This window comes from Bubalus bubalis, chromosome 2 (genome assembly GCF_019923935.1).
Source record: "Bubalus bubalis isolate 160015118507 breed Murrah chromosome 2, NDDB_SH_1, whole genome shotgun sequence".
In the NCBI taxonomy this organism is placed as follows: domain Eukaryota; kingdom Metazoa; phylum Chordata; class Mammalia; order Artiodactyla; family Bovidae; genus Bubalus; species Bubalus bubalis.
Genome location: NC_059158.1, coordinates 117,163,301 through 117,186,870, shown reverse-complemented (window position 1 = coordinate 117,186,870; position 23,570 = coordinate 117,163,301). Strand labels below are relative to the sequence as shown.

At 44.5% G+C, this 23,570-nt stretch overlaps 2 protein-coding genes across 5 annotated transcripts in view; one reads left to right on the top strand and one right to left on the bottom strand.

The window, feature by feature from the left end:
• Positions 1 to 21,039, top strand: part of GPR39 (G protein-coupled receptor 39) — a 264,487-nt gene extending 243,448 nt beyond the window's left edge. For both annotated transcript variants that reach the window (XM_044936202.2, XM_006077299.4), the window contains one exon: positions 19,554 to 21,039. In XM_044936202.2, the coding sequence (XP_044792137.2) occupies positions 19,554 to 20,062 (509 nt within the window). In that variant the 3' untranslated portion in view covers positions 20,063 to 21,039. The remainder of the gene's footprint in view (positions 1 to 19,553) is intronic.
• The window catches only part of LYPD1 (LY6/PLAUR domain containing 1), a 67,119-nt gene continuing 63,393 nt past the window's right edge, over positions 19,845 to 23,570 (bottom strand). For all 3 annotated transcript variants that reach the window (XM_044936215.2, XM_044936211.2, XM_006077298.4), the window contains one exon: positions 19,845 to 20,751. In XM_044936215.2, the coding sequence (XP_044792150.1) occupies positions 20,516 to 20,751 (236 nt within the window). In that variant the 3' untranslated portion in view covers positions 19,845 to 20,515. The remainder of the gene's footprint in view (positions 20,752 to 23,570) is intronic.

Genomic DNA, 23,570 nt, shown 5'->3' with positions numbered 1-23,570 from the left:
GTTATTTCAGGTCTGGTTGGATCCAGTTTCAAATAATGTTAGAAATCCTTGCCCCTCTCTCTCGCTCTGTCTTTGCTGTGCTTTCCTTTGCATCGGCATCAGTTTCAGGGAAGGCTTTCCCATTTAGGGGCAGTCATAACCACAGGCTTGCAGGTTTCTGTTTACCTGGCTGGGCAACACAGTCAGACTATTTCTTTCCCAGTGGTTCCAGCAAGTATCCCAAGGCTGGGTCTGATTGGCCTGACTGGGTCCTGTGTCCATCACTGAATGGGCCACTGTGACTCTGACTGCCCACTCCTTCAGCATCTATCCACTTTTGGGGACTAAGAGTAGAGCTTCAAGGACTGAGTCAGGGACAGTGGTTCCCCAAAGAATCATTGGAGTGCTCTTCTTGAAGGAAGGGGTAATTAATTCTAGGCATATACCAAAACTGATATGCACTTTACCACCTGTGATAATGTGATTTATAATAAGAAATATATATGTGGTCTTTGCCCCCATTTCTGGCACAGGGCTCTTAAAACCTTTGGAATTGCCTAAGTGAGGAGCCTAATGGAGATGTCTTTTGTTATGTGAACGAGGTGACTTTTGGAGGCACCTCTGGATGGGGTTAGTTGCCTGGAGAACCAACAATGTGGTTGTAGGGTTAGACTTTTCAGTCCCACCCTGGACCTCCAGGGAGGGGAGAGGGCAGGTTGGAGATTGTGTTTGGTTATCAATGGCTAATAATTTAATCAATCACGCTTGCATAATACAGCCTCCATAAAAACCTCAAAGTATGGGATTTGTAGTGTTTCCCGATGGGTGAACATGTCCCAGTTGGTGAACACTTGGAGATTTGGAGAGAATGGTGCCCCAGAGAGAGAAGGAAAGCTCCACAGGGTCCTTTCCCCGTGTTTGCCCCGTGCATCTCTTTCTCTGGCTGTTCCTGAGTTAAATCTTTTTATGATGAAGGGGCAATCTAGTAAGTAAAGTATTTCTCTGATTTCTGTTTTAGTTGCCTTAGCGATTTAATCAAACCCAAGGTAAAGGTTTTTGGAACCTCAGATCTATAGCTAGTTGGTTGGAAGCATAGGTGATGACCAAAGCCTGCAGCTGGCATCTGAAGTGGGGGAGGGGGAGTAGTTTTGTAGGACAGAGCCCTTACCCTATGGGATTTGATGCTGTTTTCAGGTAAATAGGGTCAGAATTGTGTTTATTTGTAGGACACCCTGCCACAATGTTAGTGCAACCGAAGTACAGTGGTGTGCAGAATCTGTGCTTAAGGCAAGATGGTAGCAGAGAGGCTTCTTTATTTTTCCCTCAAATCCAGGATTCTAGGAAATATAGAGGGAGGGAAATAAAATTTACTATTGAGTAGCAATATGCCAAGTATTGACATACAGGTTCATTTTATATTCCAAATGTTACTGAATGCAAGTTTGTGTGCCTGGCGCACAGTGAGGCCAAATGATACTGAAGAATAGGAGTTTGGAGCAGAGAAAAGTTCATTGTAAGGCCGTGCAAGGGGAATGAGTGGCTCCTGCTCAAAAAATCCCAAAATCTCTGAAGGGTTTCAGCAAAACCTTTTTAAAGGCAAGGTGAGGGAGAAGGGTCACAGGGTGTGTGACCAGCTCCTGCACAATTCTGTGACTAACTGATGGTGAGGTAACAGGGAAGTGTCATAGGAGTTAACATGATCAGTCCTTAGGGTCCATGTGCAGGCTACATGCTCATGATCAAGTAAGTAAGTTCTTCCATTTGGTGGTGGTTTTTTAGCATCGGTAAAACTCAGGAAATATACATGAGAGACTATGATCTGGGCACTTCAGAGGGGAGCTACAGTAGAGACTATGGGAAGGCGGACTGTCCCAGGAAGTCCCCATAGGGTCCTACTCAGTGACACAATCATTGCATTTGTTTTTTGTTCAGTCGCTCTGTTGTGTCCAACTCTTTGTGACCCCATGGACTGCAGCACACCAGGCTTCCCTGTCCTTCACCATCTCCCTAAGTTTGCTCAAACTCATGTCCATTGAGTCAATGATGCCATCCAACCATCTCATCCTCTGTCGTCCCCTTCTCCTCCTGCCCTCAATCTTTCCCAGCATTAGGGTCTTTTCCAATAAGTCAGCTCTTCGCATCAGGTGGCCAAAATATTGGAGCTTCAGCATCAGTCCTTCCAATGAATATTCAGGGTTTATTTCCTTTAGGATTGACTGGTTTGATCTCCTTTCTGTCCAAGGGACTCTGAAGAGTCTTCACCAACACCACAGTTCAAAGGCATCAGTTCTTTGGCACTCAGCCTTTTTTATTGTATAAGGAAGTTATTAATTTCCCAATTTTACTATCAAAGAAAATGATGTCAAGAATGTTAAGTACTTGCTTCCTAGGGGCACATTATTAGCTGGTGAAAGATCCCAATTCTTAGTCAGCGGGTCCTGATGCTAAAACCACCCTCACACGTGTCTGCCTTCTAAACCTGGTCTTCACTCATAAACATCCAGTGAATGGAATCCTTGGCTATGGGAAAGGAGAAAGGGGTGTGGCTTTGGTCTTGCTCTTTCTTTTGAGCTGGCCAAATGACCTTGACCTAGTCTCTTGTCTGCTGTGAGCCTCCCTTTCCTCAGCTGTAGTTGGGTGGTGTTGGAGCAATCAGTAAGGTGCTCCAAAGCCAAGTGTGACTATCTGTGAAAAAGGGCACCTGCTGTGCTGGGTCTGGGCTAGTCACACTTGGCTTCAATACATCCTAAGGTGGCTCTCAAGTTATCCTTTGAGCTTCTGATCGTGCTCAGTCCCAGCATGCACCACCAGGGCAAGCTGGTCCCCCATGCCCACCCATTCTTCTCCTGGGGCTTTGTTTCTCTTCCCCACCTTAGATGCATCTTGTAGCCTGTATTCTCCCTGCCCTGACACCTGGACCTTGCTCCTGCCCGTGGCTGCCCCTAGTAGAGCCTTGTCCTGGGAAGCACTTCTCCTCCTCCGAGTTCCAGAGTTCCCAGAGCTGATGCACAGAGGCCTGTCACCCTCTACGTCCTAGCCTGCCTGTCCTGGGTGGAACTACTTGCTCTAAGAGGCTACTCAATCTCCTGCAACTTTCTCCATCCTGTCCTAGAGGTATTGTCGCATCAAACCTGAGAAACCTGCACATTCTAGCTTGACCTCAGGCAGAGCTCTGGCAGGAAAGAGGAGTTCTGTTCCCCACCCATTCAAGGCCAGGGGGCAGCCTTCCTGGGGGAAAGGTGGCTGTCCCACTGCCTGCCTGCCCTTTGTTTCTCCTGGTTCTAGAACAACCCAAAGCCACTGTATTCTTTGTGCATCTGTCTGCGGTGGGCTTGGGAAGGTGGTATCTGATTTGTCTCCTACAAGCCCAAAATTATTTTTGAAGTACTATTATCCTAAACAATAAAGTGATGTGTGTGTATTTATAGATATCAGTGCAGTAGGATTCCAGTTTTTTAGTCAGAAGTTCAAGATTGGACTCTGGTACATTTTTGATGGAATTAAAAAATTTTTTTTCATACATCCAGTGACCAAGTATTAAGGCCCTACTGTGCTGTACTCGGTGTGCGTTGGGACATGGGCTTTGCATCTCCATGTGCTCTCAGTGATCCAGATCTATGTGGAAATTCATAGTTAAATTGGTGTGGTTGAGCTGTCACAGAAGCAAGGACAAGGTCTGGGAAGATTCCTCCTTAGAATGATCAGGGAGCCCTTCACAGAGGAGAGAATCCTTGAGCAGGTAAATTCCAGGAGTTTCCTAGACTCTGTCTTGGGCAAAGACTTGGGATGTGCATGCTTAGTCACTCATTCACGTCTGCCTCTTTGGGACCCCGTGAACTATAGCCCACTAGGCTTCTCTGTCCCTGGAATGTTCCAGGCAAGAATACTGGAGTGGCTTGCTATTTCCTTCTCCAGGGGATCTTCCCAACCCAGGGATAGAACTTATGTCTCCTGTGACTCCTGCATTGGCAGGTAGATTCTTTACTATTGAGCCACCTGGGAAACCCAAAGACCTGGTAGATCCTAAAAATGTGAGTCATCTGGAAAAGCGTGGGGCTCAGGAAGGGAATGGCAGAAGACAGGCAGCAGATAGGTAGTTAAAGGTCTGGATGTGATGTGGAGAAGTTTGACCACTGGAGTGTAGACCAGGTGTCAACTGGCCATCTTCTTAGAGTGTGGATTTTGACCGGCAGTTTGGGGGGCACAGCCTGAGAGTCTGGATTTTTAGCATGCTCTCAGGGATGCTATGGGTCATACTCTGATAGCAAGTGTGAAGGACTTAGGCATCACTGAGGACTTTACATAGGGAATACTCATAATCTCTGGAATTCATATACCTGGAAATACTAAAAAGTGTATATATTATCTAATTTAATTCATACAGTAACCTTGTGAAAGGTGATTCATATCACCCCAATTTTTTTATGGAAGTGATTTATTTATTTTATTATTTTTGGCTGTACTGAGTCTTTTCTACTTCATGACACGGGCTTTCTCTACGTGTGGCACGTGGGGGCTCCTCTCTAGTGCTGTGTGGGAGCTTCTCATTGTGGTGGCCTCTCTTATTGTGGAGCAGGGTCTCTAGAGCGTGTTGGCTTCAGTAGTTGTGGCTGACTGGCTTAGCTGCCCCATGGCATGTGGGATCTTCCCAGACCAGAGATCAAACCAGTATCCCCTGCGTTGCAAGGTGGATTCTTAACCACTGAACCATCAAGGAAGCCCTATATCACCGTAATTTTTACAGGAGGATCCGGGATTACAGGGAAGTTAAATTTACCAGGGTTTTGTTATTGGAAACGGGCTCAGAAACATAAGACAACCCCTAGTTTATAAGGTAACTCATCTGTGATCTCTGAGGTCTTTTGGCATCTGAAAATCCATGTTTCTGTGATTTGAATGTGTTGCTCATAATTATGCTGGTCCTTCAAGATGAAGGTTGAGTGAAAGGCTTCACTCCATTCTGGGATGTCACATGCTTGTCTTCCTTCTCAGCTAAACTCTGGGAGAGGGTAGAATTGGTCTCTGGGTTATAAACATGGAGATGTGTGATGAAGGTGATGTAATGGAATTTGTGAACATCTTTGATTAGAAGATCCCAGGTTTTAGGCTTTCTGGCTTCCACTCATTTTCTTTGTAACCTGAACCAAATAGGTTCAGTGTAATGTATGCTAACCTTTTTATCAATAAAGAATAAGGCCAGCGGCTCCCCCCCATCTACCTCACTATATGGTTAGAATATCAGCTCGGCAGGTCTTCCCACTTGTATTGTTCACCTACCATGTACCAGATGTTGTGCCAGACACTGCAGATGTAGAATGGGCAAACCCAGCCTCTAATCCCATGGAGCTTTCATGGCTGAGAAGACAGGCATGAAAGACTGTTGTTCCAAGTTAAATATGTCCAAATTACAGAGTGTGGCAAAGAAGCATGGGGTAATGGGAGCTTACAGTATGGGGCTCAAACATGAGGTCTGGGATGATTTCTTGGAGGAAGTGGTCTTTCAGCAGAGAACTGAAAAATGGATAAGAATCCGCATGGTGAAGAGAAGGGAGCCTGGCTGTATAAGAGCCCGAGGCAGGAGAGAGTTGGCTGGCTCCAGAAAATGAGAAGAGTTGAGGTGTTAGGGAGCAGACACAGCACGCAGGGTACAGGAGAGCCTGAAGGAATAAGTTAAGTCAGATCCTATAGGACTTGTTAGAGATTTGGTACTTTATTATAAGGTTGCAGTTCTTCTAAGCTTTTAATAATAGGCCATTTAAATGTTATAAGCAAGAGGGTGACATGAACTTTTCACCTTAATGAGAGGATCCTGGCTTGGGCAGGAGTGGTTTTGAACCAAACCAGTGAGTGAGCTTGTGTCTCGTCCAGGCATAAGATAAAGGCAGCTCCAATTAGGGATCTTACAGTGGGAGTGGACAGAAGGCAACACACTGGGGAGGGAAAGCTGACAGGCTTAGAGAAGGACTAGATTTGGAAATGATGGGGGAAGGGGTAGAACAGGATGACTTGCAAGTTTCTAGCTAGAAAAATCAGTGCATGGTAGTAGAGCTTATTAAATTTGGGAGCAGAGGAGGGAGAGAAGGTTTCAGCGGGTGGTTGGTCATTCAATTTGGACGTGTCCCCATATAAGGTGTGATGAGCTTTTCAAGCCATGATATTGAATAGGATGACGGCTGTGGATGTCTCCTGACGCTGGCTGTGTTGATTTGGGAACTGCGTATCCCTGGAGATGGTATCTCAAGTCAGAGGCATGGAGGAGGTTCCCAGAGAGGGGAACTGAGATGTGTTTAGAGCTGGGACAGAGCTTGAAGGTGCTCTGCAGTTACCCAGTCCAAGCTTGCACTACTCACTTCATGACAGGACAGTAAATCACAAGACCAGTTGTTGAGGCAAGGAATAGAGACTTTATTTGGAAAGTCAGCAGACTGAGAAGATGGTAGACTAGTATCCCAAAGAATCATCTTGCCTGAGTTAGCATTAAGGCTTCTTTCATGCTAAAAGTGGACGGAGTGTTGATGCAAACTTGTTAGTGCAGGAATCCTTTGTTCTTGCAGCTGTCTGTGTAGGTCAAGTCTGGATGTTTCTGTAAACCTCCAACAAGACAAATGTTATTCTCTGCTCTGTAACTTTCATCTCTATGTGAATGGAAAAGTGTTACACCTTTAAAGGTCAGAGCCTTGAGGAGGGGCCGTCCTGTGTATTTCAGACTATAGGCAGCGTGCTTAACTTATAGTAAAAGCAATAGAAAACAAAGGTTAAAGTAAAAGAAATAGATCCAATATGAAGTCAGATTTGTTCTTCTCTATTACATTGCCCTTTGGTCATCAGGCTGGGGAGACAGCAAATGAGGTAACAGATGCAGAATAGCTTTAAAAATTAAATCAGGATATTATTATTGTTGGCCTGAACTGGACTTAATATGAATAATAATGTTCATGGCTGCCAATTAACTGCTACACTTGGAGAGATGATACTTAATGTTCCCAAATCTACAAGACTATTTCCTCACAGTTCTGTTTGTCCCTCTGAAATGAAAACCCACCAGGAAGGATTTATTCTTATCATGTCATGCTACAGTAATTTCATTTTCAAATCATTAACAGGAAGGCATCCTCATCTGATCATTCTTGATACAAAACCCTATCTTAGAAGCCTGATACCGTCTCCTCTACTTTTCTGAGAGCTTTACTGATTTCAGTTAAGACCTTCAGGCTTAAATAAAACACAAATATAAGTTTGGCTCTTTCATAAACCTCTTTTGATATCTCTCCCATCAGCTCATTTTTTTTTTTTTTATTTTGCCTCCTGTTCTGGCATTTGGCTATAGATTGTTCCAGGAATTTCATTGCTAAGTTACAAGATATGAGCAGATAAAGGGGAGTGGAACTCATTTTCTAATTTACTTTGAAACTAAATTCTAGATTGTATTTATGGGGAGGGGAGCAGCCTATGAAGAGTGAGAATAGTCTTCAACTCTGAGTTTTTTAAATAGATTTTCATAGGAAAGCATCCTTCCTCGAGTTCTTCCTGTGCCTGGGAGTGGGGGTGGGGGAGAGGTTCTTGCTTCCCATCAAATAAATCCAATCAAAAGTAAATGTTTAGCAGGAGTCTAGCCTGTCAGACTCCTATTCAAAGCTAGTTTGCTTCTTTGAATTTCATCAAGCTCCTCTTATAGTAACAGGAAAGTTTATCCTGTTCCCCTTACATGTAAAAAGGCCCCTTCAAGACGATACCTTTCCTTATCATAGAGATGTGTTAGAGGGGGTTTTTTATTTCTTGACTGTTGAGATTCTGTTATGTAACATGACACCCATCAAAAAAAAATTTATTTCTGAACTTGTAGCCATTTAAATTGAAATACCTTTGAATTTGGGATTCAGAAAGCATTTGATCGTTGATCCTCCTCAGGGGCTCTCCAGCTGAGGGCAAGTTGCTGGGCAGCATTTTCAACAACATGGACTCTGGACCTTGTCAACTGTGTGAGTTTGGGCAGGTCATTTAACCAATTCATATCTCAACTTTCTTATCTGTGTAATAGCCAAGAAACTAAGTAGTGGCCATCTTGTGGAGCTTATTAAATAAGCAAGTGTCAGTTAAGTGCATAAAAGAGTGTCTGAAATACATGCACAGTAGATTAACTTTAGCTGGTATTACTTCTACCCTGGGGTAGCCAGTTGGATTGTATAGTAAGTAATACAAGTGACCATTCATTGACCATTGCTATGCTCTGTACTTTATATGCATGTATATCCTTTAGCTTTTCTTACCACAATTCCTTAAAGTAGATACTGTTATTTTATCCATGTCGTGGAGATTTAAGTCCATGGTCACATAGCTGGTAAATAGCAGGGCTGAGGTTCAAACCCAGGTCTGTCTGACTCCAAATCCCAGCCCTTCCCTTTTCCACCATACCATAGCTCAGTCGGTGGACATACCCATAGGCACTGACTGGGGGTGAGGGTGTGCTGAGGGTGGAGGAGTGGATGGAGGAAAGAAGCGAAGTTCAGGGTCATTTGGAGAGGAGGCCTTATTAGCCGAATTAACCAGATGACCAGATATTTATGGAGCATCCCTGCCACTTGTCATTCTTCCTGGGGAAGAATTATGTAGGGATAGGAAGTTAGGGAGGACTCTGGGTTCCTGTCTTCCCAGAATTTGAAGTTTTTCCTTCTTCTTACAGTCCTACCTTCTATCAATTTTCTTCTCTTATTACAGCCTCCACTGCTTGCCTCTCTAGCTCCTTAACCCCCCTGCCCTCTCACCCTGAGACCTATATATGTGTGTTGAGGGAGAGAGAAATGAATCAGGGTCTCAGGGCAAAGCAGCAAGAGCCCCATTTCCAGGTGGTGGAAAGACGTGTGGCCTGGAATTGAGACCTAAATCTTGATCCTCTCTCTGCTACTGAATAGCAGGAAAATCCTGGTAAGGTCACAGAATTTTCTGGGCCTTATTTCTGAGTTGAGGCTTGAAAGATGTGTGACATCCTGTGGTTCTAATCAGCTTTCTGGATCTCTTACCTCTGGGAGCTGTCCTGATGGCAGTGAGAATGTTGATGGTAAGTAGTGGTGGTGATAACAGGGGTGAAAGAGATCGAGACAGTGATGATGGTATACGTGTGCTAGAGATGGCAGTGGGGGTGATGGTGGTGAAGATGGAGATGGCAGTGGAGGTCATGGTCATGGTGATGGTTTGGAGATGGTGATGATGGTGGAAGTGGTGGCAGAGATAGAGGTGGAGGTGGAGGTCATGGCAGTGGAGGAACAGGTGATCACGGAGGTGCTGATGACTAATGTAAGCCTTTATCTAGCACCAGGCACTGTACTTATTAGCACTTCATGGCCATTATCTCAACTAATCATCCCAGCAGCTGTTGTCATCTCATTTTGCATATAAGAAGCCCGCGCTTTAGAGATAAAATGTGAACATCCCTTGGTGGGAGAAGTTACCTAGGTCAGATGCAGGTGGAATTACAGGTGTCAGAATATATGTCATTGGAGATTTTATGACAGGCATAGAGTAGGAGGACTGTTCATCTGGGGAGTTAAATATTTTCATGTTCTGCTCTCCCCAGACCCTCTCCCTCTATTACCAAGTTGTGCCCAGATGGAAATTTAGGGTCATAACTGCAAGAATTCTTCCTCCTGAGACCACACAGTGTATAATGTAGAAAACATCTCCCTTCACCTTTATCAGATGCTCTTCTCAATGATTTCTCTTCTCTATGAGTTTTCCCCTTTGGTTCAAACCCTAACCCTTATGCTTTGGGTTTGTGGCTACAGCTTCTCTCATAAAGACTTGCAGCATCTTCATGGGAGGCTGTGATTGATGGGGGTCCCTGAAGTAAAGTATTTTGGGGCAAAAGAAAATACTCCAACACGTGTCTTTTCTATATCCTATTTCTCCTGATGATCCTCACTTGTATTCTGTACCCCAGGAGGCCATATTGGAGAGAAACAGAAGAAACAGGTTTCTAGCATGGAGAACTCAGGACTGGGGGAACAGTGAATGGACTGGGAGACGAAAGCTACTCGTGTCTGAAGGCACAGGCCAGACCCAGACTCTCAGCCCTGTTTGCACCTCCTCCTTGGGCCTGGAGGTTCTGACCTTGCTGGATTGAAAAGGTGGTCCCTTCTTCCAAGGCCTACTCTCTCCTCCTTTCCTCAGGATGGGAATGCAAATAATCCAGGCAGGGGCCCTGCATCAGGAGGCTTAGTACTGACCCCCTCTGGATGGGGAAGCTGGCTATACATGAGGTGAATGCATGTTAAATGTTCTCTTCCCCAGCCCCTCATCTAACCTCCTACACCCACTCTCCCTTCTACAAATGTTTATTGAGCAATTACTTTGTAAAGATGTTCTGTTAGGTGTTGAGGACAGGAGAGTGAAGGTGGAACATCTTGACCTCATGGAATTTACGGTCTAGTTTATGCTACAATGTCCTGATGACAGGGGCTGGTGGTAAAGGTGCCAGTGATCTCATAGCAGGGAAACCAATAGAGCTTTGTAGAGACCAGGAAGGCTTCCTGGAGGTGGTGCCACTATGTGGAAACTTGTAGAATAAGAGCTGGATCCAGCATGGCAGTGGGGTGAGAGGAGTGGAGAGGGAGAGAGGAGGAAGAGCAGAACATGAGGACGACATGGTCCAGGCACAGGGATCAGAGTGTGAGGGGGTGCCGGGGACCAGAAAGAACAGACTGGGCACTCGCTTGCCCCACCTGGGCCTGGCCTGCCTCAGTCACAAGCACCCAATGCTGGTTCTCCCAGGGTCCCAGTGCCTCTGCACAGAGGGACCTCAAACAGGAACCAGGATCCACAGGCATGTTGTCACCTATCTGCGCTCCTGAAATGCCTGTGTTGCCTCTGCTGTTTGGGCTTGGCTGAACCTGCTCCATCCATGAATAGCTTGGTTTCATTAGGTCTGAGGGGAGCTCGTGACCAGTGCAAACACCATGAGACTAGAAGGCCTGATGTTTGGACTCCTGGGCTGGGTGAACTGGGGCCTCTCTTGGCACTTCTCTGGGGCTTTTGCAGGCTCATCGGTAGTTTCATGGCTGAGGGTTTTTTTTCAGTGCTTGCATTCTGGGGTTTTAATTCTCTACTGCTTGCAAAGAACTAAATCCTATTAGAAACTGCAGCTTTTCAGCCATGAAGCAGTGTTTATAAGCGGCACAGTCATCGCCACAGGGGTGGCATGAGTTGATGATTTGGAGAGGATGGCTGGTCATCACATGATCTGTTGCCTCCCCCACATTCTTGCAGGGGGCAACACAGTCCCCATGACCACCACCCACTCCCGGGCTGTGCATTACTAGGGAGGAAGTGTTCACCTTCTCTCATGGACTTTGGTAGTCATCCCAGACCCAGGGACATCACTGTCAACTGGTTCAGAACACACAGAAACTGATTCAGAAAGCCACACAGCTGCATACAGTTGAGACCCACATAGAAAAATATTTATTTAACAGATTCCAGTTGATCACTGACCATGCATTCATAAAGGAACAGAGGCACTAAACCACGACGACGACCCTAAATGCTGCTTACTTGGAGTGCAAGTGGGTGTTCTACAGGTCCCAGGCAGGAGAGCTTGTTTTAGAAATATTGATATTTATGTTGTTACTGCGATTTATAGTTTGTCTTCTTATATTGAAGCTTGCAGAGCAGAGTGGGATGGATGTCATGCTTAGCAAATTGCAGGCCATCTGGAATCTGGGTCCCTGGCCTCTACATAGTGGATGGAGCCACCCTGGGGATGGGGGAACCATCTTTTCCTGGGCTTCATCAAACAGCTAGGGCAGGGACAGGACATCAGACCATCTGTCTTCATGGACAGAAGCAGCCATCTGTGGCCTCTACATTACTTTAAAGCTGTGACCTGCCCTCTTCTCTGAAAACCAAATCCCAACAGCTTTTCTAGCTTCTCCCAAAGACCATTTCTCAATGGGAAGGAGAATAAGGTGGCAGATCAGTTTTAAATGAAGGTCTTTAAGCTGACAGCTCATGGGACATGTGACTGTGAGGTGTCCAGGCAAGTCCTGGCAGGGTCAGAGGACACAGAACAGGGAGTAGCTCTTCACGTGGGGGTGTCCAGTGCTCAGCCATCACCTGTGTTCCTCACACCCCATCTGCTTCCAAAGCCCCCCCCCCCACACTTTCCTTTGGCAAACAGCAATGAATGGTGACCGTCCTTCCAGGAAGCCACCTGTTAGCTACTAAGGGACTTGCCTGCACGTGATGCAGTCCTGATCTCAAAGCCATGGGAGAAAATGGAAGAGTGTGTGCCAGTGACATAAGCAAGGCTATATATGGCTTAGTTACTGTGATCTTAGGGAAAGATGGAGCGGGGAAGAGGGGAAGCAGCAGAAGAAAAAGAAATGAGAGGTGCTTCTTACTGCAGACACATGTAAGTAAAGAGAGGGGAAAGGAAAGGAGTGAGAAGGAAGAGGATGGGGAAGGAAGGGGAGGAACCAGAGGGAGGGATTTCTGAGCTACTGCCAGCTCAGAGTTCCACTCATTCAAATGTGATGCTTCAAAGGCAAGTCTGTACCAGCGATGGGGCCATACAAATGCCCACAATCCACATTCTGCTTCAATTTCTGCTTCTCTTAGGCCAGTGGTTCTTAAATTTGAGTATCAGCGGATTCTTGCCCCCAAGTCTCTGATTCAGCAGGTCTGGCTTGTAAGTTCCCAGGCGGTGCTGATGCTGCTGTTCTAGGAACCTCCTCTTTGAGAACTCTTGTCTTAGAAAGTGAAAGTCACTCAGTTGTGTCTGACTCTTTGTGACCCCATGGACTATACAGTCCATGGAATTCTGCAGGCCAGAATACTGGAGTGGGTAGCCTTTCCCTTCTCCAGGGGATCTTCCCAACTCAGGGTCAAATCCAGGTTTCCTGCATTGCGGGTGGATTCTTTACCAGCTGAGCCAAAAGGGAAGCCCAAGAATACTGGAATGGGTATCCTATTCCTTCTCCAGTGGATCTTCCCAACCCAGGAATTGAACCAGGGTCTCCTGCATTGCAGGCACATTATTTACCAACTGAGCTATGAGGGAAGCCCTCATAGCTTGTCTTAGAGGTTAGAGACTAAATCAATGTTGGTACTGGTTTGGGCTCCTGGAGTCAAAGTCATAGAGTGAGATCTGTGTCTCAGCTGGCTGGCAGGAGCAGACTGGCAAACACAAGGATATAAATCAAGAAAATGCTAAAGCCTGTTATTGGATATACTTGTCTCTTCCTGGCTTTTCATTCAAATAGCCATATGCTTACTTTTCACTAGCAATTGTGGTTTAAATGTCAGTTGACAAGCAGATGTCCCCCACCTTTCTATGTGTGAGTTAATTTACTGCCCACAAGCCCTGATGCAGTGCTCTCTTGCCATCTCCACCCAGCCCTCTGTTCTGGCCACACTGAGCTGTGCAGCTCTCAGAAAGTGGCGTGGCCCTTGATTCCTCCATCCCCGCTTGTGCTGTGTTCTTGACCTGGCTGCCATTTTCCAGGAGAACTAACTGTTATTTAGTCACTAAATCATTTCTGACTCTTTTGGTACCACATGGTCTATAGCCATGCTCCTATATCCATGGATTTCCCATGCAAGAATACTAGAGTGGGTTACTGTTTCCTTTTCCAGGGGATCTTTCAGACCCAGGGATCGAACCTGTGTTGGCAGGTGAGTTCTTTACCACTGAGCCACCAGGAAAGGTCGAACTGACCCACTCTTACTCTCCTTTGAATGTTCCCACGTGTGGGAAAGTCAGCCAGCGTTGCTCATTGCTGCCATGATGTTCTAGCCAGGGTCTGCTCTTATGACCCTTTGTAAAAAGTCACCAGACTGTGGTTGCTTTGTCCTCCTCAGCTTTTTATCATCAGTGCCTAGGATAGGGGGTGTCTAACTCCTGCTTACTGTGGTTAGGGTCAGGGAGAAGTTAGAATATTATAAGGCAGGAAGAGGATGGAGAACTCTACTAATCACAGAAATTCTAAATCATTCTCAACATTCCCCAAGGCTTCAATGAGATGGGTGGAAGAGTCAATCTTTGAGATTTCTTGAAATCACACAAAATACCTTTGGCTGGAGAAAAGACTGAATTTCCAGATCTTTTCTGCTTAGTAGAAGCTATGTATTCTTTTGCAGCACGTGCTTATGTAAGATAGATGGGAGGCGGGGGCAAATGGATGGACAGATGGGTGATTAGATGGTGTCCTTATATTATAGACTTGCTCATCAGGTCATCACCTGGAATCATATTTTGTTTTGCAAACATTCTTCAGCTCCTTTGGGTAAACTTCAACTTCCTTTGTGGGGAATATATGTACTCCAGAGCTTTATCATGTGTCAGTTCTTGAGAGACTTGGTTTTAAAACAGAATCCAGTGTCTGAAGGTGTCGTGTTAACTTTAACTGGTGTCTGAGATGGACCTGCCTCTCACTGCATTCTATACTTCTATACATTCTATACAGTCAAAAAAAGAAAGACAAAACAATTCTACTAAATTTAAAAATAATGAAAGCCTTCTTTGTCAATCTCAGGTGGAATCCAGTGTTTGAGCAGTGTGGCAAGGTAGCAGGGGTCCTGCCACCCTGACCTGTGAGATCTTTTCAGGAGAATGACTTAGCCTCAGTTCTGTCTCGGGTAGGACAAGGGAATCTCTAACTGGTCTCCAGGTTCTCTTTCTGAAGATTGTAAGATGAGCCATTTCTAAGGGACTCACAAATAATTACCTTCACTTTAAAGATTTGAGGGGAGAAGAGACAGTGTCAGATGTACGATGCTGCCACATCCCAGGCGGCATAGCTTAATGCACTTCTGAAGACTAAACCAGGCAGGCTGACTCGAATGCTGTTGAAATGTCAGGCTGCAGGGTGGGACGCTGTCGGACCTCCGCATTACTTCTGTTTTTTAAACAACATTACTCTGCTGAGAATAACTCTGTGTCACCATCTAATGGCTCTTGTCAGTGTAGTGATCAAGGAGGAAAAATGGAAGTACTTTATGTGGAAAAACAGATAAGATATGAAGCTTTTCCTAAACCTGGAGTACAATACAGATCTATCAACAGTTCCCTTAGAACAGTTTACCTGCTTTTTGTGACTGACTTCAGTTCACTGATCATCATTCAAGTTCACACTAAAGTCATTTATCTGCAGGCTATACATTATACCACACAGACCACAGGATTATAGATTTTTCCAAATGTAATATACAAGACCAAATTGATTGCAGCCCAACGTAAATGTAGTCAAATCTTTAATATACTCTATTAAGGCGTGAATAAAAATTTAAAGCTTTGTCTCAGCTCTGGAGAAGCTGAGACTGGAGCTGAAGCAGTTGTAAACAGCCAACATAAAATGTTACTGTTGGACACGGTGTTTATTCTCAGCAATGTGTCATCTAAAGTAATGAACTTTCGTTTTCAAATGTAAACATGAGCGATTTACCTGTTAATATAAAACAACAATTTTATAAGGGGGCTAATTTGACTCCTTCCTCCTCAGCAAGGCTAACCTGTATATCGCATTGTCTATGGGCATACACTTCACGTTGGCCATTGGCTGTACCTGTGTGTCCAGTGCTCCATTTTCCTAGCATAAAATCATCTTTCAAAGCACAAGAGGAAAGGTACCAGCTATTTTCCCCACCTCCAGTTGAGACAGGGAAGTTTATTCGAGCAGCTCTGGCAGGTGTTTGGCACAGTCTGTGTTATTCCAGAATGATTATGCAAGGCTTAGAATGTAAAGTTGTGTGCTTTCAGAATTTAGGCTTTAAATAATTTGTCATCCCTTATAGAGAAGGTTTTATGGGAAAAGACTGGATGGACTTGGTCTATGCTATAGCTGAGAATGTGTAATGAGAAATATGATCCAGATTAAACCTTGGTTGACCTGCACTGTCAGAATCTTAGGAGGATAAATACAGGCTGGGTGGGAGATTCCTTGGAGGTTTCCTTGGTTTGGCGGGACTCTCTGGGGATATGGCTGGGTAGTGAACAATGGTGGGAGTGGGAAGAGGAAGAAATAAGGACCCTTGCTGCTTTGGGGAGGGGGAATGAAGGATTACTTTAGCCACTAGCCACAGGGGCTTGGTCGCAACCGAAATATGCTGTAAGCTACACTGAGTTTCAAAGACTTAGTGAGAAAAAAATGTAAATACTGTATAAATATTTTGATTGGTTAACACATTGAAACCATGTGTGAAATGATATTCGTGGCATACTGGATTAAAATTGATTTCACCTCTTTCTTTTTGAATGTGGTTGAGATTTTAAAATGACACTATATGGCACAGTTATGGTGGACAGTGCTACTTAATACCTGTTATGTATAGTGGGATTATGGTTCATGTTTATTTTCTTGCATTTTTCATACTTAAAATGAGAGAAAATATTGTGTCCAAGAAAAAAATATATAGCTTGTGGATTTTAAAGTTCAGAAAGCATGTGTCTTGGCTGTAGCCCTTGGGTAACTAACCTCTGAGACTCAATATCCTCATCTATAAAATGAAGATAAGAGCAGTTTTTATCTTAGCAGTTATGAGAAATGCACAGGAAATTAGCAGAGAGCACTAAGTATTGAAACTAACAGAGGGAAAACACAGTAAGAATTATCCTTCTTGCTTACATCTTATGACCTGTCCAATGCCTCATCTTTTAGATCTTGACCATTTCTAACTAAGTTCCTTGTTTTACTTGTTCTCCAAATTTGTATTTTCTTGCATGTCTGCTGGCTGCTGCTAAGTCGCTTCAGTCGTGTCCGACTCTGTGCGACCCCATAGACGGCAGCCTACCAGGCTCCCCCATCCCTGGGATTCTCCAGGCAAGAACACTGGAGTGGGTTGCCATTTCCTTCTCCAATGCATGAAAGTGAAAGTGAAGTCACTCAGTCGTGTCCGACTCTTCGCGACCCCATGGACTGCAGCCCACCAGGCTCCTCTGTCCATGGGATTTTCCAGGCTAGAGTGCTGGAGTGGGGTGCCATTGCTGTCTCCATCTTGCATGTCTAAACTTTGCCTTTTTCTCATCAATGGAAAATCTCTAGTCTGGTTCCCCATCTTCTGCTACTTGTTTAAACCAGGGCAGCAGTCCCTAATCTTTCTTGTACCAGGGACTGGTTTTGTGGAAGACCATTGTTTCATGGACAGAGGTTGGTGGGGGGGTGATTCAAGTACATTACAGTTACTATGACAATTACATCAGTTCTACCTCAGATCATCAGGCATTAGATCCAAGAGGCTGGGGACCCCTGGACTGGACTAAGGTCCCCCCTACTTACTTTAACTGTTTTAGTCAGAATAGAATTCTTGCTCCAACAACTGTAAACAAGCCACAGTCCATCTGCCCTCATCCCTTGCCTCCTACCTGGGACACTGGGTCTTTCTTTTATGGAACTCTACTTCATTTGATGGGATGGTCGTTCAAGGACAGTTGATGATACCAGGCAAAGGGGGTGAAGGTAATGGGAGAATGAGGGTCATGTGAACAAGAGATCAAGAGGACGGACAGGAGAACCAAAATTGTAGAACGTCTTTCCTCTGCCCACCTGGCTGCCTTTTCTTTCGCCTTGCTTTAGAAGCCGTACTAGCTTCAACCCATGGCAACTACAAGGTGGCTCACTCTTGCCTGCCGAAGTACAACCTTCCACAGTGCAGTATAGCAACACATCTAAAACCCTGTGTCCAGGCTCTCTATTCTAAGAAATGAGGCCTTAGATGAAGATGCTTGTTACTTGCTTTCAGAAATTCAGTGGCAAGGAAGAGGAAAAAATTGAAAACTTGGTAAAGATACATGACTTCCCTTAGGTAAAGTGAGCTACCTGGCTCTTTCACAATTAATGAAATGAACCTTTCAGTCAGAGCTACTTGAGATAAAAACAAGGAGACACAACATAAGAACACACTTGGAATAGTGCAGGTGGCTGGATGCACCCATCCCTCTTAGAGCAATAAAAAAAAAAAAAAAGTCCTTGATTTACTATGCAGCTTTTTTTTTTTTTTTGGATAATCAGAAAAATGATTTTTGTTCTCATCCAGCAGCTGTAGCTGTTTCAGAATGTACTCTTAAGGTGATTTTTTTTTTTTTTTTTTTTTTTGCCTTTCATCAGATTGATATGTTACTTTGCCTAGTTTATTTTTAGATTTACTGAGTGTTCTGAGGGTAGAAAAGGGTAGGAAACTCAAAGGAAAGAAGCAAATTGGTTTGTATTTCAAGTTTGGGCTGAATCTGGACAGGAGAAACCCTTGGAAATTAGTAAGGAAGGGGAGTAGGTTTCCTGGTGGGGGACTGGGGAATTTCAGTGCCAGAGAACATAACCAGGGCCCCTCTGCCACCCTGCAAGGGATGCTCGCCTGAGTGTGTGTGGGAGGGCCAACCCCAGATGGGTAAAGAGGGCTGTTTTTCCTGGAGCATGAATGAAATATTTACTATTGATCAGAGGCAAGGAGGGGTCATTCCCAACAATCACTTCTCTGTAATTTCCTAGAAGATAAGAGGGTTTGAAAATGTGAATGAATTTTTCTTCCTATTACTTAAATTTAGGCGAGGAAGATTTTCTAAAAAATCCAAAACATAGCTCTAAGATATCAGCTGTTTATGTAGCAACTTACATTTGGTGTCTTGGCACCTACAGAGATGAGAGCACATGCTCTGCTGGTGCCTGATCTTTGCTATTTTCCTGATGCTTTTGGTCACTGTTCACACAGAATCTTTTTCTCTGTCAAGTGTTGTAAAAAGAGTAATGATGGTGTAACTCAGATGCAAACACATGGGCATGCAAACGTCTTTCCATGTAGTCAAGTTTTGATCTTCTTGGCATAATTTTAGGGCCTGATTTTTTTCTGGGCCGCCACAGTGCAGCTTAGTGCAAAAAGTGAGCTGGTGAGTTATGAATCTGAAGTTAGGTATTTTCCATTATTTTTGGATAATTACCTTTTTTCCCCTGTAAGGGTGGAAGATACGACACAGCTAAAAACATCTGAAAAGAAACAGAAATGCTATTGCAGATATGAACATTGTAATTACAGGTGTGCATACCTACTAAATATATGTCCAAAACACACTCTCGGTGACTCCTGGTTTTGCCTCCCCTGAAACGGAATGCACAATTAATGTCACTAAATATAATTCTCTGTTACCAAAAGAATGCCACTTCCCTTTGTCTTCAAAATATCACTGGATCGCCTCTATGCAAACATTCTTTACAAATATTACTTCAGCTGATATGGCTATACTGTATCCACCTATCTTTAAAGGACAAAACAAGATTTATGGACTACATAAAATGTTTTCTAGATACACAAACAACAATGAAAACACTTTTTAAATTAACAGGTATAAATAACTTGTCTAAAGCATTTAATGGTCTTTAACATAGTCAACTCCCCTGGCCTTGAAAACAGTATTAAATTCTTTTCTGCCAGTGGCAAAAAAAAAAAAAAAAAAAAAAGCCCATCAAGCACAACTTGAAAAATTGGTATCATTTCCCTGCCAGTAAGCACAGAACTGAGGGACTAAATATTTTATGGGTATTTTTTGTCATTGGCCTTATGATTTCTTTCCTCTTTCTCCTTCCCTCTTGCCTGCTCAGGGCTGATTGTTGTGACCTTGGCCGTCTGCTGGATGCCCAACCAGGTTCGGAGGATCATGGCAGCGGCCAAACCCAAGCACGACTGGACCAAGTCCTACTTCCGGGCATACATGATCCTCCTCCCCTTCTCAGACACCTTCTTCTACCTGAGCTCCGTCATCAACCCGCTTCTGTACAACGTGTCCTCACAGCAGTTCCGAAGCGTGTTTGGGCAGGTGCTGCGCTGCCAACTGACACTGCCACACGCCAACCAGGAGAAGCACCTGCGTGCCCACGTGGCCTCCACCATGGACAGCGCCCGCTCTGCGCACCGCCCTCTCATCTTCCCGGCTTCCCAGCGCAGCAGTTCCTCTGCAAGAGCTAAGATGGTTTTCTTAAGCACTTTTCACAGCGAGGCCAAGCCCGAGTCTAAACCTCAGGACCTGAGTTGTGAGTCACCAGAACCCAACTCAGAGAGGAAACCAGCCAACCCTGCCACCAGGAATGGTTTTCAGGAGCACGAAGTGTGACTGCTGAGGAAGGCAGGCTGGACTGCTAAGCGGCACTCCTTACATGAAAGCCATGTTACCTTCACACAGCAGTGATATAAGAAACTGGGTTCCCATCAGGGACAGGAGTGGAAGACGGGCCTGGGAAGAAAGCAGCCAGCCACCGAAGTGTCAGCTAAGGGCTGATTTTGCCAGCCTGGCCTCAACTCTGATTACAGATGGGGCCAACTTGCATTCCACCTCCCTCCTTCCTTTAAGGACACACTGAAAATTCAAGCTCTATATATTCAGAGCTCACAAAGATTTTTTTTTTTTTTTTTTTTTACACTGAGCTCTTTCTTTGTTTCCAAAGGAACTAAAAGAACAATTCCCCTCCCTTCCCAGAATAAAAGGACACCCAGAAGAATCTCGGGGAGCAGGGGGGAGGGCAGGCCAGAAGAACAATGCAGGAGGGGCTGACATTTCCTTCCGCCTTCAGCAGTGTGCCAAGAAAAGGGCTATCTTGAGGAGCAAGATGGTGCTGGGGAGCCATGGCCGGAGGGCCATGGCAGAACTGCTCCTTTTCTTGGGCCGGGGCCCGTTGCAAAGAGGGGTGTTGCAGCAGCTGATGCACACCGAGTTCAGTTTCCCTGGGGAGCAGAAGGATTGGTACCCAGCCGAGGCGATGAGGCAGGCTGCCGACGATGCACACGACTTGCGGTACATGATTCCTGCAACACAGACCCAAAGGAGCGAGGTTAGCCTGCCTGTGCCAGCCAAAGGACTGCAGCCCCCCGAGCCCAAAGCCCAGGGACAGCACTTCCTTACTCCTCCCACAGCCCAGAACCTTGGTGGGTCCAGGAAAATACTCAAGGTTGTTTCCTTGAGCGTCCAAAGTCCACAACCTATGCAGTGAAGAAGGCAAGCCTCATTTCACTTGCTTTTGACAATTTTTCCCAAGGCTATTTGAGATGCCAATACCAGTGAATAAAGAGCTGTTACTATCAAAGTTCATTTTTGTTTAAAGTTGGAATTCACACTGTGTACTAGACAGAGCTTTTTATTTACTTTTTTTGGTTTAAACTGTCTCATGCCAGAGAGGACGACAAGCTGAGCCTTAAGATCTTATCTCTGTTATTACTTGATAAGCGGCCACAGAGATGGCTCACAATGATGTGTTTATTAAATCCTGAATTCTCTCAATAAAGACCAAAGCCCAATAAGGATAAATGAGATCCCTCTGAAGAGGCCCTGTGAAGGAGGGGTCTGGCTAACACTGTGCTGAGCACTGCCTCAGTCCAAGGGAAGTTTTGCCCTTAAAACATGGCCATTAGCCAAGTCAGCCCCACACAGCCAACACTTAATAACACATACTGTGTGGGCACATGGCTTTCTCAATAAAACCGGGGGCCCATCTTGAGCTCATGTATCATGTTCAAATTGTAGCATACTTATCAAGTTAGGGTGTCTTGGATAATCATTTGACTTTATAAAGATGGGCATTTACTCAAGTAATAGGTAAGCTTATTCAATACTTTCCTGGCTGCCAAGCATTCTCCAGATGGGTATACTAGCTCATTTACTACCTGCAACAACATTACAAGGGAGGCCCCTAAGATGATGCCCATTTAACAGATAGGGATAGCAAAGGAAATTTAATAACTTGTTCAAGTCACACTTCTAGAAAGCAGAGCAGCTGTGATCTGAACCAAAGATTCTGGTCCCATGCTGTCAAATCTGTAGCACTGTATATAGCAAAGTAGCCACCCATGTTAAACACAAAATAGTTTTGTTTTTCACAGCAGAGAAGACCACTTGGAAAATAGCTTTGGGTGTATGTGTGTGGCTACTTTGTATCAAAGGCTTACTTTTCTTTTTGGACATAGGATGTCATGCTAAAGCTGGACCTCAAAGGGAATGCCTTGTATCCCCCTCAGACACGTAGGGTAGCAAATGGGCTACACACAGTCCACCAGTAGCCAGGGCTCCCCATTCCCTGGGGTTCCCAGCAGGGATGTGTGTTTGCATCCCCCTTTGATTTGGGTCCCTCCCCCTTGAGAACTGCTACTCTGGATGCTAGAGAAACAGTACACAATTGAAGTGCTGAAAACTTCCAAGTGAGAGGTAAAGAAATACTTTAGATTTACATTAAAATGTGCAATTTTATGTCATTTCTTTTCTATAACTCCATGTTTTTAAGAGTTGATTTTCTTACACGGTTAGAAAAACCTGGAAGGTAGCTGGTCTGGTAAGATAAAGGCCCTGGACACAGGATGTGTGGGGGTGGGGGGGGGGAGGGAGGGAGGGATGGGGGGAGCACTGCTGATTTCTAAGGAACATGCTACAGAGTATTTTCCATTTACAGATTTCCCAGTCTCCACATTTTCTAACCATTGCCCATTTTAGAAAGTTAAATTATTACTATGTTTTTATTCTTCAATATTAAAAGCACTAAGTGTCATCTGTCACTTCAACTTCAGTAAACTTTTTCCCTTTAAGTAAATTTTTAAAATTAAACAAGTACTGAATATATCTTTCACTGTGCAGAAGTTCAGACAGATAACCTGAAAATGTTCCTTGACCTCTCACTCCAATCCTGTGTCCTCCTAAGATCTTGGTAAGCACTCTTACCAGTTTGTGATGCCTTCTTCCAGACCTACTGCTATGCACTTACATGTGTCTATGGAGAAAAGGTGTGTGCACATGTCCTAACAGCATAACATCCTATATGCTGTATATATCTCCATTTGCATTTTTACTTAGAACATGTCTGGGGATATATTTTTAAGTCTAACTGTATAGAACTAAGGGTAAGTGATGAGACTGGTTAGATAAGTAATGCAAGATGGGAGCCCTAATTCTTGTGACTGCTTCCCATTGGATATCTCCAAATCACTTGGCTCTGATGCCCAGTGGGGCCTACACTTGTGGCCCTGCAGAACTGTATATATCTGCATTCTTTAAATGTTGCCACCAGGGTGTCTGCCTGCCAATCAGCTTGAATCTAGGTGCTAAGATCCTCTTCTCTGGGACACTAACTGACCTCAGCACACACTCAACTACTGGGAGCTATTAAAACAGCCTGCTTAGAATGAAATGTCATTTGCAGCAACATGGATGGACCCAGAGATTATAATACTGAGTGAAGTCAAACAGAGAAGGAGAAATACCATATGACAACCCTTATATGAGAAATCTAAAAAAAAAAAAAAACAACCAGATGAACATTTTTATAAAACAGAGACAGACTCACAAACTTAGAGAATGGTTGCCGGGGGGAAAAGTTCGGAGGAAGGGATAAGTTAGGGAGTTCGGGATGGACATGTATACACTGCTATATTTAAAATGGATAACTAACAAGGACCTACTGTACAGCACAGGGAACTCTGCTCAATGTTATGTGGCAGCCTGGATGGTTGGGGAATTTAGCGGAGAATGGATATATGAATACGTATGCCTGAGTCCCTGTGCTGTCCACCTGAAACTATCACAACACTGTTAATTAGCTACAATCCAATTTAAAATGAAAGAGTTTAAAAAATAATAAAAT